This window comes from Amblyomma maculatum, chromosome 6, assembly GCF_055883805.1.
Source record: "Amblyomma maculatum isolate TAMU_Amacu chromosome 6, ASM5588380v1, whole genome shotgun sequence".
Taxonomy (NCBI): domain Eukaryota; kingdom Metazoa; phylum Arthropoda; class Arachnida; order Ixodida; family Ixodidae; genus Amblyomma; species Amblyomma maculatum.
In genome coordinates this window covers 142773411-142787357 of record NC_139349.1, presented here as the reverse complement: position 1 = coordinate 142787357, position 13947 = coordinate 142773411, and the positions used below count along the sequence as shown (strand labels likewise).

At 43.3% G+C, this 13947-nt stretch overlaps 1 protein-coding gene across 1 annotated transcript; it reads right to left on the bottom strand.

The window, feature by feature from the left end:
- Nucleotides 1-3835: 3835 nt before the first annotated feature.
- LOC146186934 (uncharacterized) lies at nucleotides 3836-13121 on the bottom strand. Its single transcript, XM_084608148.1, has 9 exons — nucleotides 12898-13121; nucleotides 8834-9194; nucleotides 8286-8456; nucleotides 7998-8184; nucleotides 6372-6515; nucleotides 4560-4658; nucleotides 4330-4501; nucleotides 4088-4233; nucleotides 3836-4038 (listed from the first exon to the last, which is right to left on the bottom strand). Exons 1-9 carry the CDS (start codon nucleotides 13119-13121, stop codon nucleotides 3836-3838), a joined length of 1707 nt encoding a protein of 568 aa, XP_084464274.1.
- Between the last annotated feature and the right edge of the window lie 826 nt (nucleotides 13122-13947).

Below are 13947 nucleotides of genomic sequence, written 5' to 3'. Positions count from 1 at the left end.
TGGTTCCTTGTGCACCTTTAGAAGGCGTGGCCTCACAAAGCTTGAAAAGAGATTTTCAAAAAGCCCAAAAAGTGAAGACAAAAGTAAAGAAAAATAAAAGGAGGACAACCACGGAGGTAAAAATGCCACAAAAAAAGTAAGTCAGGATAACTAGAAATCGTGTGCAAATTCTGCAGAGGGTACCTAAAGAATGCCCAGCTTATGGCAAGCAGTATCATAAATGTCTAAACAAGGGGAACTTTGCCACAGTGCACCATGAACAGATATAATGCTCAGTATCAAGTGCACTCTGTCGAGGGTCAAGAAAATGCAGAACTGTACGTGTCAGAATTGAAGATGGAAAAAATGGGGCAATGAGGCAAAAAGAAATTCTCTTCAACTATGGTAACTCAGTGTGACCCCCCCCCCCATATGGTGAAGTGAGGTGCAGGATCCCCTTTACGGTTATCCATTGTGTGTCTATGAGGTTTGAGAACACAGTTAAAAGTTAAGCCGGTCAACCCGTGAAGTATGTGTGTCGGTGCGTGATTGATGAATGCATGCAAAGAAGTCACTGTTTCTTTACAAACACTTGGATAATTATACCGAGTAGTCGAAACTATAAGCAAGCGTTATGTTTGTAAACAAAGGTGGCGCTGCGATCGGCAGCGACAAGGGGTGTAGGCAAAACGCAGCGTGCCTGTACTGCGCCAAGCGACGCCGCCTTCGAAACCAGTTCGCACGTGCAAATATTCTGAGGCGCAAGCTTTGCTTGTGCGTAGAAATAGTTTGGTCTATGTCTGGAGAGTAGTTCAACACTTTACTAGCCAATTACTGCTGGAATTACGTGACGAACAGCACTGCATTGGCTTCCTTCTCCGTGGCCTCAACAGCGCGTGGCTACAGCAACTTTGGACTGTAGTGGCTGATTAAATTAAATGAAAACGAGAAATCACTATGTATAAGAAAAACTAATATATTGTGAACATTGCCCAACTTCCGGGCTTATTGTTAGCGCATGCAAGGACGATGATATAAATGATTGGAAGTGCATTTTTCATATGACGACTATTTTGATGGGTAGTTTTCTGCTGCTCCAAGCACCTTCACTCTAAAGAACAATATTACCGGCAACTATACTGAACTAGAAATCATATTTTAGCTCACTGTATACCAGCAAATTAGGTCATAGAATTTCACTGAACAAGAACAACTCAATCTTCTAGTTCTTTGTAACATTCGCCTAGTACTTGTTTTATCCTGCAGCCAACTTGTTTTATCCTGCTCGATAAAGAGACGTTCGACGTCTGTTTAATATCGTTATTATCGCACAGACATAGTCAGGGTCATTCACAGGTTAATATATACATGAAGGCTCGTAAGAATGCTGTATTTTTGTTTTCTTGTTATGAGTGCAAATGCAATGTTCTCCACAATGTCCGCGATCACTTGCACCACAATTTGCGCGATCTGCTGAGCATTTTTTAATATATTGGTGCAATTTTTATTCAAATGCGCGTCATCTTATTCTGCTTATTTTTCATCCCTCACAGTCAATTCTACTTTAGGACCTTAAACTTAATGTACTTTATATACCACATTTAAATATCTTGCTCAATAAAAGCTGGTTGTACGTGGTTAATTCGTTCATTATGATCTTAATGACCTTAAAAATAAAATTTATACTCTGAGAAATAGCGCTGCTTGACTTTGTCCGGATCCTAACGATGTTCACTCGATTTCAAGGACCGTTGATGAAGTGCGCGTCACTCGTTGAAATTCGGGAAAGTGAAAACAGAGAAAAGCTACTTCGCAATTATTGGCCTGTTTCAGCAATATCACGCTGGAGTGACCGCTCAAGGTAACTGGAGTTGCGTTTGCAGCAGCTTTTGTGTCCTTTTCTGTACAAAAATATGTACGCGGGTAGTACCGCAGATGAATGGAACTCAGAGCGCGGTTTCCTAGCTGCATTGGATTAAGATCATACGCGCATGGAATATCACGCCTAAACTTCTTATGGTCTGGTAGTATATACACCAAAACGTGAACGAGCTGCAGGCGTTTGTTATTGCGCTATTTGCCATGTGGCCGAAAAGCAGTCAGGACAATTAAGAGTTGCAAAAGAACTGATCAAGTTTCAGTGCAGAAGTGCAACGCGCGTTAACTGCCAAGGCAATCTGTCGTCGAAGGGTCTACAATTGTTGCGCTCAACGCCTCTGTCATTCGCTCTCATCTTTATCCGACCGCAAGAAACAAGTGAGAAGAGATACCATTTTCTTTTTTGTGCCCTGTGGCGCATCAAAACGCACCACACATTGCAGGAATATCGGGAATTATGCTCGGAAACACAGCAAGCACCATGCATCCAATGCAGACGGCCCATGTTTTGCCTATACCACGAGTCACTGCTGTCGCCAGCGCCGCCGCATCTCCACTGACGTCACAGGCTGACACTTGTGTATATTGCATAGTAGGAGAAAAAAAAAAAGACATGATTGGGATATAAGACGACTCGGTAAATGACAAGAGGAAATACTGACAGTGAACAAATACTGCGATAAAAGACTATAAAGATAACACAACAAGTATTCTAAATATATTAAGGCCTTTATAGTCTTCTTTTATCACAGTATTCGTGTTGTGGTGTCGTGGATTGTGTCATATTCTTTTTTATTATTATTATGCAGTGCAATTTGGAGTACTCGCTATAAATATCCAAGTGTTTGCAAAAAAAAAGTTACTTTGTTGAACTTATTTCTCAATCACAATGCCCAAACACGTACTTCACTGGTTGACCGGCTTAACATTTAACTCTGTTCTCAAACCTCATAGATGCACGACTGGTAGCCATAAAGAGGATCCCGCCCCTCTGTTCATCGTTAAGGGGGGGGGGGGGGGATGACACTAGGTCCCCATGAAGCTAAGCTGGACACAGAGGCACAGTGCAACATATTACCTCAGAAAAAATTGCCAAAAAATGGGATGAGACTGAACATGCAACCATCTAACGTCAGGAGAATATAAACATACACCAAATATAAGATCTAAGTGATGCCTGAAGTCAGAGGAACCTCTGCTGTAAGAGGTCAAATCATGAAGGTGAAATTCCGAATCGTCGATACTGACGTCACACCTGTACTAAGACAGAATGCAGTCCAAGAAAGTTCAAGAAAAGCTATTATTCAAGGCGTTGGATGCATTAAAAGTTTTGTGTATGATGTCGGCATCAAGGAAGAAGACAGCAAACAGGAACACACCACCGAGAAGGATTCCCGGTTTCAAGACGAGTGCTCAAGAGCTCGGTGCAGGACGACTGCGTGGTATCATAAGACAGGGCTGTCATACCAGTATCATTTGGAGTGAAGTCCGGAGTGTGCTTCACGAAAGTCACCCAGGAAAGGATAAAACGGGGATGGCTGCAGGAAGCCACATTTGGTGGCCGAGACAGCAGCAGCATGCTCTCAGCATCAAAGCCAACAGTGCAGTCTCTCAAAAAAGGCCCCCGGGATCACTGAAGCAGAAGTAGAGCAGTTTATGGAGAAGAGGCGACCTTGAATTGACAGAAAGCGGATGCCCATAAAATCCCGCCCCGCCAGCGCAGTGCAGTGGTTAGGGCTCTCATCTGCCGTGGCCAAGAAGGCGGGATCTAGTCCTGGCCTCGGTGGCCACTGTTTGATGGACGCAAAAAGCGAGGCGTCTGTGTGCTGTACAATGTCAGTGCATGTTAAAGAACCCCAGGTGGTGGAAATTTCTGGAGCCCGCGACTACAGCATCTCTCATAGCTTGAGTCGTTTTGGGACAACCAAAACCAAGCCAATCCAAAAACCAGGTCACACACAAGCTGGTGGGCATGCCATCAATGTGAAGGAGCCGGTGTATGCTTAGAAAACCGGGACCGATGCACAGTCACTAGCTCTGCCTTTGACTTCCTTGCTTGATTTAGCTGCACCATTGGCAGCTTTTCAGTGCTCCTTCTCCTGAGTTCAGAGTCTGCCTTCTTGAATGAAGCACACCTGGCACAGTGGTGCAGCATCTCTTCAATGAGCTTGTCCACATAAGCTGAAAAAGATGATGTTACTAATGGCACTGTGCAGTTGGCTTTACATACCATAGGTTGCCTTTGTCTTCACTGGGCAGACAACTGCATCTTTTTTTGCACGCTGCATTTTCCTTTTCCATTTGGGCTCACCCCTTGCGGTGGTTGCTTGCAGTCGGCCTGCATTTTCATTCTGGTGCAGAGCTGCCAACTGCGTTCTGAAAATTCCATATCACAGTTAATAACTTCTTTGCACACGGAAGAAACTTTCCTTGGCCTTTAATGCACGGTGGAATCTTACACCTTGAACATACCTTGCAAACATCATCTCGGGTGTGAAAGCCACGGACTTTGGGGCAAATCTGGTTATCAGGCTGTGGTACGACTCAAGGCTCGAAGTTTGCCCAAAAGATGAGAGCTGCTCGATATCTTTTAGCAATGACTTGTCCAGAGCGATCGCCACAAGTCGCGAATAAGGTGGGGTACCTGGAAATGTTTGCTTTCTTCAGCAGACTGCATAAGTGTGCCACATGTGTAACTTTACCTGGCAGCAGCCACTTCCCATTCGGTATGTTATGATGCAGGCACCTTGGATAAACATCCCCGTGACCAATGTGCACATTGATGACGTGGTTGAGCATGCCTAAAGAAAGTTTCAGTGGTAAATATTGCCACAACACAAAGGACAGTGACCAAAAAGTGATATTTACATCCTCAATGAGACCTGGCAAAAAAAATTTGCCTGATGTATTGGACAATGAAATTGCAAGAGCAGTAGCTATCAAAACAAGTCAAGCGTTGCTTTTGTAAAAGCGTTTTCCGACATATGTTTGAAGCCTCTGTAACAGTCTAGTTATCATCAGCGTAATGAGACTTTCCATTGAAAGGCACAGGCCCCTTCCACATTTCTCTTACTGAGCTTATCACATGCCTGCTGCAACCACCGTATGTGTGCATGACTTCTAGTTGGTAATGGGCACAAAGAAGACATATCGTGGCGCCACCTCTCGAAAGTGCCCGTGTGACGAACTAAGTAGGATAATGCGCGTTGAACTGCTGCTGTAGAACGGTTTTCCAGAGAGTTTAGTTCCGCGTTAGTATTACGTTCATTTATTTATTTAATATACACCTCGGTCTGGGCTGTATAAGCTTAACTTCAGGTAGTAAGACCACTCAGTCGACAAGAAAGTACTTCACCGAATTAGAGTTGCCGAAGTTGGCGAGCTTTGATGACGACGCGCACCGGCTGCAGCATTGCTGTTGCTTTTATGGAAAAAAAAACACTGAAGCTGGCTTTTGCACGATCCTACGTTTTTTTAGGAAAATACTGCTCCGTGAAGAAGCCAGCATCGTTTCCATCCTTCCAGCTATAGGATCACTAGCTTCACAACTGATAAGCACAAATTAAAATGCGCGCACCGTTCCTCCTGCCGCTCACCGATCTGTTTAGCGCTAACTCCATGGACTAAATCTTGATCAGTGAAATGTTTGCTGTAAGCATTAGAATGGCCACTCGCTTCTTTGCCCATTCAAATCTTGATTAGCGAAGATTATGTGAGCTTATTTTTAGGGTAGCAATGGGAGCTTGCGCCAAGTTCTGTCGCTTACGTCCGGGTACAGAGCAGTAACGGACCATAAAAACAGCTTAAATAAACTTTAGCAGCCTCAGCAACTATGCAAGACCAAAAAGTGCAATGCTGGCACTCGTTATCAACCAAAATGCGACTGTTAGCTTTTAAAACACACAAATTCAATTGAGCGTCTGCTCCAGAAGCAGTAAAAGGAGTCACGTGATCCCACTTGCTCCCCTAGATCGACACTAGCGCCGTTCGCTCCAGTGGTGGCGCTCACGCCCAATAGCGGAAGTTGCACAGCCTCTCGTTTTCACAGGAGCTCAAAGAAAGAATGGAGTCTGTGCAAGCGCATTATATGGTGGGGACCAGAACAGGCAAGCGCATTCATGGGCACCACGAAAAGCAGGAACGCACTTTCAAACACTTGTAAGAATGTGATCAGTGGTTATAAATATGCACTCGAGCACAAAGAGAGTGCCAATTTGATTGTACAATGTGCGAACACTTCATAATTTGTCTCTATGGACATTGGCGCATACTTGAAAAGTTTAAGAGTGCAGTCAGAAGTACTCCACAAGGTTGCAGAACCCAATGAAAATTTAAAGTATGCGAAGATCAATGACACAGTCTGCATTGACAGTCTTGGGGAATATTGAAAAACTATGTAAAACTTATAAATATATACTGACTGTACTAATGCAGCACCTCTAATAAAAAGGATACACATCACAGCAGTGTTCCCACAAATTTTTCAACCCATAGCCACGGCAAATTTTACTTACTTTTCCATATGGCTACAAGCAACTGTCCATCACCCGCACTGACAGCTGCACACCAGTACAGTTGGTTCACTACTGGCTGTATCCAGTCAACAAGAGCAGCACAGGCAGTCTTCTTGCTTTCTGCTGTTAGCCGTTTCTTGATCGCTGTAAACAGAATCACAAGAGGTAAATGAGTTGACAACTGCAAGATATGATCCCTCGAAACCAGTATTTCCTTAGCCACCGAGGCACTTTGGCAAATATCACAGAATGATCACAGTGATAGAGGAGCTATACAATGACTTCATTATGCATATAAAGGTGATGGATGGTTGTTTTGAAGATACTGTGATGCCACTTGGAATCTGCAATGCGTTTGCAGCTTTTGAGATTTATGGGCACTGTATTGGGTAGCATGAAATGGCAGATACATTGATGATGTCATTTTTGGTAAAATGTTTGACAAACATAACAAACGTTTGGTCCGTGTGTTAGACTTCAAGCATAAGCCACCCTAGCTTTCAATTTAAGGATGTGCCGCATTGGCGAGCATCCAGCGGTGGTGCTCGGCCATCTCGTCGATGAACACAGCGAGAGTCCAGAAGGCCTGCAGTTTCTTGTGGTTATGTTCATACTTCTGATGCTTTATTCACTGCTTTGCCAACGCTGCCCATCCACTGACGTGCCTTCTCGACGAAGGAGCTTTGTTTGAATTGACGCCCGAGTCTGCCTTATTCTACCAGCGGAACTTTCTTTTGAACTCACATCTTATCCTCCAACTTTTGGCCTCTCTGCACCTGCAGAAGTCCACACTGATGCCGGTGGTGTTGGTATATCGGCACCTTTTTGTTAAATGTAACTACGACCAAGAGTATGTTATTGCATATGCAAGCCACTTTCTTAGCAAGCCAGAGTGCAACTACAGTTTTACCGAACAGGAATGCCTTGCTGTGATCTTCACTGCGCAGCAGTTCCAATCATACATGTTTGGCCGCTCATTCACGATTATGAATGATCTTCAGTCCTTCAGCTGGCTAATCGTCAATATATCTACGTAGTCACCTTGCATGTAGGGCCCTCCGTCTATAGGAGTACAACTTCACTGTTGTATACGACGGCAGAAGGTAACACCCCAAAAAATGTCTTTCTTGAATGCATTTGCTCTCAACCAAGTGTGACAATGAAAACTTCTATCCTTACATATCAGCCGTCATCCTGTACTTTCCTGTCATTGAGGTACTATTTAAAACTGAGCAGCTCGAAGGTTTGACTCTACAGCTCCTCCTTGCCACATTATGAAAGCTAACGTTGTACGTCTGGTGCAATTTTATCATCGGTAAAGCTTTTCTTCCATAACAAAAGAGCACATTTGCTGCGCTGACAGTGCATAGGACATGTAAAGCTTCTAGAAAAGTTGTGCATAATTCAATTAGCTCATGTAAACAGGGGTGATATTAAGGGCATGTCTGTGTTGCCTACTTAAAAAAACATTAGGCAGAGAGAAAGTTGCTCTATCATCACTGCGCTGTATGCAAACAGAATGATGACTACAAGCAATGCAGATATTCCTGCAAAAAGATTTTAGGAGTGTTGAGAAAATTTTCAAGGAAGAGATAAAAAGGAAATAATATTAGTGTAATTACTTACTCTTCGCAACATGCCATGTATCGAATTTATGGTCAATGTCAGGCTCCTTGGTTTTCATGTGCTTCTTGATTGAAGGGTGCCTGTCAGTGGTGAGTGTTGTTACTGCCACATTGTGTTTTTTCAGGTCCTCAAGCCCCTTCACCAAGCCATACTTCTCCATGTTATTGCTTGTTTTGACCTGGTCATTCTACAAAAGATTTGCACAAAGTGATTCAGTTTAGCAAAAATGGCATGAGCAAAATAGGCAAGCAAGAATGTTTTAAGTATTATAAAATAGTGAAAACCAACCTCTACAACTTGCACCTGGACAAAGTGAATTACTTCGTTCGTTAAAATGTCCATCAAGGTGTAAGTGAGGAACTTGGCGCAAAATCCAGGGGAGTCGCAACGGCCATCTCCTGCCAACTCCACTTGGGCACTCAGGCTTCTCAAAACAATGCCTTGTTCAGTGTCCCAAACCTGCAACATGGGTAGAACGGGAGAAAGAATATGGTTGCACAGTATGAAAGAGCACTGAACAAGGGTTGAAGAGGCACCTCAGCCCAGACAAAGACAAGTTCAGTTGTCGAAACATTGGCTCGACTTGCGAACTGAGGCTCCCCCTCGACCCAGATTCAATGCTCTTTCAAGCCTGGAACATAATTCAGTTGTATGGAGATACCCGTAAAATCAAAAAGTTCGCTACGCTCAATGCCAAATGAGTCTCTAGAAGCGTGCAATATGCACTGTTTTATGTCTTAGCTCAATAACTGTGCACATTTCATTTACATTTTTACTCACAAAATGAACAAAAACTAAACCAAGGCAAAAAAATGTATGTTTTGCTGGGTACATACATGCTGGATGGCAGGCTGGAAGAGTATCCGTTGGTATGTATAAAACATACGGGTTGATGGCACCTGAATGTTTGCTTGTTTTAGCAGCCTCAAAGTCTTTTCTGGGCTTGCACCAGAGAAGCAAATGGCAGCACATAAGACTAAGCTCCCCACAGGCTTCCTTTTAAGCATTGGCTGGCTATGCCAGCTTACTTTATGTTTGTATGCGCACATAGCATCCACTCGAAGCATAGAACCACAGACGGCAGTGGAAACTTTGATTGGCGCCTGGCACACCTTGCACAATTTGAAGAGTTCCAGCAGTGAACTTTCAAACACAATGAACTTCCGTTCTTCCACTGGGACATCAGAAGGCTCATATCTGGAAACGAAAAGTGTCACACATCACACATTCTTAGCACAACAGCAGTGTATATACAAGCATGACAAACAAGCAAGCACAAAATGTGCACAGGCAACAATACTCAAAAAGTGGTACCGCTGCGTATGCAAAGTCAAATGAATGAAGTCTTACGTCAATGATTCCTCAAATGAGGGTTCATAGTTCACGTCATGAACACCTCGAAGAGTTGGCATTGACGATTCAGAAGGAGGCTCAATTCTGTAAATACAAAGCAGAGACAGATTAAATAGGAGCTCTGGGCTACAGTGGATGCAACCCCCCCCCCCCCCCGTACCCCCCTTGGCAGTTCCTTCTCTCTTCCATATTAGACTTCTGCAAAATATGCCATTTCATCTTAACTACACCAACGTAAAAAAAAAGCACGGTGTGATTAGTACCAGAGTGATGTATTCGTTTCGCAGCACACAAAACACAACCACAGCCCTTAACGCTCAGACGAGGCAGTATAAAATAACAATTAAGGGACTACAGTCCAGGATGCACCCTGGCCCAGCCTATTTTCCTCTCTCAAAGTGATCTATGAACTATTTGAGAGAAGTAAGGCAACAGTGATGGTGGAGGTGGAAAAGTATTTTTCTCCTTATCTAATCTACTGCTCTAGTTACATTTTTTAGATGTTGCCCCCGACCAGAAGATGGAGGATGTCTCACTCCTCTGCAATACCTAAACAAGTGCAGAAAACATCACAAAAAAGGACCCTCCCAGAGTGGTGGGGAAATCCTGTTTTTGCAGCTCGAAAAGATCTCCCAAAAGCTTGACTGAGTCATATTAGGTGAGGGTCCAGTCTCTTTGTCCTGGTTTTCTCTCTTCATACATATCCCTCGAAGTTCCATTATTTGTGTCTTTACATATGAAGCAGGTCAGAATGAATGGACCCCCTCCTCTTACCCTTGAAGATGAGGCCCTGGGCTGCAGATTCCTTAACCCTCACCTTAGTCCAGTGCTGATGCAAAGTGTTGCATAGACTTAGCGGGACTGCTGCCCATTTACAGGTACCAGAAATTCATTGAACAAGCACAACTTGCTGTTACATCAATAAGGTGCAAACAGAAGACTTACATGAACGATTCCTCAAATGAGGGCTCATGGTTTCTGGCCTCTTCAAGAGCACCCGCTGCATTTGGTGTAGAGCACCTGGGAGTCTCATGGTTAAAAGATACACCAGAACCCCAATATGTCTCCTCCTGTCCTGGCAATGGCGGTGACTCTGTCTGTGTCCCCTTTGATGTAACAGACTTCAAAAAAATGCCAGCCTGCACACCTGAAAAAAAAAATGACAGGAGCAATATTTAAAATAGTGAGAAGTAACCCAATTAAAGGCTCCTTCTAATCTTGCTGTCAGTGCTTAACGTGGAGCGATGAAATGCAATTATGTGTTTGGAACACAATAAAAAGTGGGATGTTTGTGTTTGCACATCTCGTGTCATAGACACTTTGAAATAAAAAAAGAAAACCAGAGGGCTCATTTTCTTTTGTGAAATCAACATCTGTGAAAAGTATTAAATTGTTCAAAGTGAGAGCTACAGTAATAAAACATGGCCATGTCATTTACCTTTCACTTAGTTACTTTTTTGCTTACTGACACTATCATTTAAGTGAAGTAAGATAAAGTTAAAATGATTTTATATGAATAGTGCTCATGTAGCCATTAATATTCAAAGGAGTTATGGTAAAACGGCTATATCATTCATGATTAATTACTAATAAAGTGCATGAAAGTTCTTGTAGCATTAAATAAAAAAAACTCATTTTCATTTTCTTTTATTCTTGTGTAGAAAAGCCCCTCCTCCTTTAGAAACAATCTGTGGAATCGCCACTGTCATATTCTCAACTGCAATATCTATTACAAGCCTCCATCGTGTACTCTTGGAATTTACAGTAAAGCCCACATTGCTTTACTGCATTCATGAGACCTGTAGATAAAATAATACATCTGTGCAGTTTGTTCATCAGTGATCTCCAATAACCCGAAAGGTATACATACTCCCAATAAAAATGCATACTTGTGCAAGCTCAGTTGTCCAAAAAGCAGTGGAATACATTTTACAGGTTGCATTCAAAATGCACTGGCACTGTGCTTGTATTAAAGCAGTTAATACAACAATACAAAATTGAATATAGAAGGCAGGAATGAGTACCCACTTTTGCACTTCAGCTGCCGGGCAGGTTCCTCATCAGTTTGTGTGGCACTGTGACAGTTCTTCTTGGAGTAAGTGTGGTCTCCTGCAGCAATTTCTCCAAACTGAATAAGAATCCGAGCAATAACGTGTTAGTATAAATTGCTATTCTTTAAAATCATTGTGCCAGTGATTCTACGCTCATGGTTTGCATCGGGTGACTCCGAACGCATGTCATGGCATGGGAGATGGTCAGCACAAATTTCCACAGTGGCACCAATGCCATGGTCGAATGTTGCCCACTCAGAGTCAGTTTCCTGTTGGAAAAAAGCCTCATGGTTCAACCCTGTATTGCTTTAGAAATGATCCTTCACAGGATGTCTCACATGAAAATCTTCAGCTGGTGACATAGCAGCATCCTCATCTTCATGAATTTCCACTACAGGAGACTCCTGCAAGATGAGATCAAATGTGTCTATCAACCGCACTTTCCAAAATAACATGCTTAAATCTTCCTACTTTAATGCCGAATGTTCAATGAAAACGTTTCATTGTGCTAATATAATTTTCGAAGTTTTCTCACCCCAGTAAAAACAGCATAGAAGAATGTTCTGTGTATGAATTAAAGCTTTCATACTAAGCTATTTTTACTAGTGCTTTTTTATTCGGCACAGTTCACATTGCTGCTGCAATTTCTGTACACATTACAAATTAGCAGTGAGCACAGAAGTGCCCCATAAGGCTATCGACTTGAATGCAAAAGGAATGTTTTTCTAGGACGTGATCATATGTGGTGGGCTGCGCGTGTACCACTCTAGCTATATTTTACATGGTGGACTACTCCCACCAACCAGCAAATCTAGGAAAGAAAGATATCCATAGCTCTGAGCTTCTCCTCTTACAAACATTTACGGCATGATATATAATCAACTTATACCACTTCTGCCTTTTTCTCTACAACTTCACAATGTAATGAAGAGCTTAACTAAAAAAATGAAACCTCTCATGCCTAACCTATATAAGCGCAACCTTATAGCACCACTGCAGATTACATCAGTGCCTTAATTACCCGATGCATAACAACTAGCATTACAAAGGCATGAATAATTCTGTCATTTCATTAATGAAATATGCCATGTAGAGGCAGCGGAGGAGGCGCGTATTTTTTTTTCTTTTTGCTTGTATTTTTAAATTTCTGAATTGAATAACTTCACTTTCCATGCGTTGATTCTTGGCATTCTTTCTGAACCAGAGAATTCCCCACATCAAGCAGCAGCGTTTTGCAGCTCCTTTATTATAATTGCTAGAACCAAGATGGGTTTAATATAGAGAAAGGCGGTGGGCTAGATTTTCAAATTAACGCTTCTTTTTTTGGCATTAACCACTGCACCAAACATCAATTTTCCATGCAATTACAGAAAACGTGAAGCTACATACATTATTCCAGGCAATCACGCGAAGTACAGGTGTTGTACTATGTTCCAACATGATCACAACGGCTGCATTGCATTAGATCATCCATACTGGAAAAACTGGGCACTCACCTTTCCCGCTTCGGTAGGCTGCTCATCAGCAATGCCGGGAACTGCGCCGCAACGAAGCCGTCTTCGTTTCGAAGGATCGGGCGCGCCTTTGAAGGCGTTCTGTTCAAAGTGCAAGGAGCAGACCCTGCGCGCAGTATGGTTCGGCACACCAAGAGCCTCGAGCCATAGTTTCCGTTGCTCAGCGGCGGTCGGGAAGCGATGGAATGTGACTCCCACAGTACCATCGGTGCTCATGCAGCCAAGGGCTGCGCACCGCCTCTTTGCCATGAGAGCAACAAACCACGAAGTTAACGCAGCAAACAACGTACTGTACGCACTGTACGCGCAATGAATGCAGCGAAAAGAAACGATGAACGGCGACGAACGTAACCGAGCTCGCAGCGGTGACGGTCGAAAAGAGCAGAAAGAGCGCGGATAGGGACGGAAGCGTGAGGATATAGATAAATAAACTACCTCAGCTGCTTTGAAATTCATAGAGAAATGTACGCCCTATTTCGAAGGAATGGTTTGAAGCAGATAATAGACTAGCGCCTGTCACGTCACACGCATTTGATTGATATTAAAACATGTATTGGTGGGCATGAAGTGAGTACGTTGGAAGACAAAAACAGCCTGTATTTATTTTTCTTGCAGCAACTTTAAGAACATTACTTGCAAAGCAAAGAGTGTACGCTCAGCGAATCACCAGACCAGCGCCCACCCAGCGCCCTCAAAAATGTGATGTCATATCCGGTGACAAAAAATTCCGTTTGGTAGCGCGAAAATGCAACTTCGGGAGCCGGTTAAATTATTAAACGACACAATTTCGCCGTTCTCACTGGCCGTTTGGACATCACCATGCCCCATTCTACACAAATAAAGAATACAAATAACATGGTTAGCCTACATCGCGGTGCCCCTTTAAGGCCTCTCAAAGGCGGAGGTGCGGCTCCTGCTACACCTCTATACTAATACGTTGCTGTGACCGGCAGCCGTGAAACACGGTGACCCTTCTTGCTCGGGCTGCTGTCTAATGTGCGAAGACGTCGTCGGACATCTACCGCATAGTGT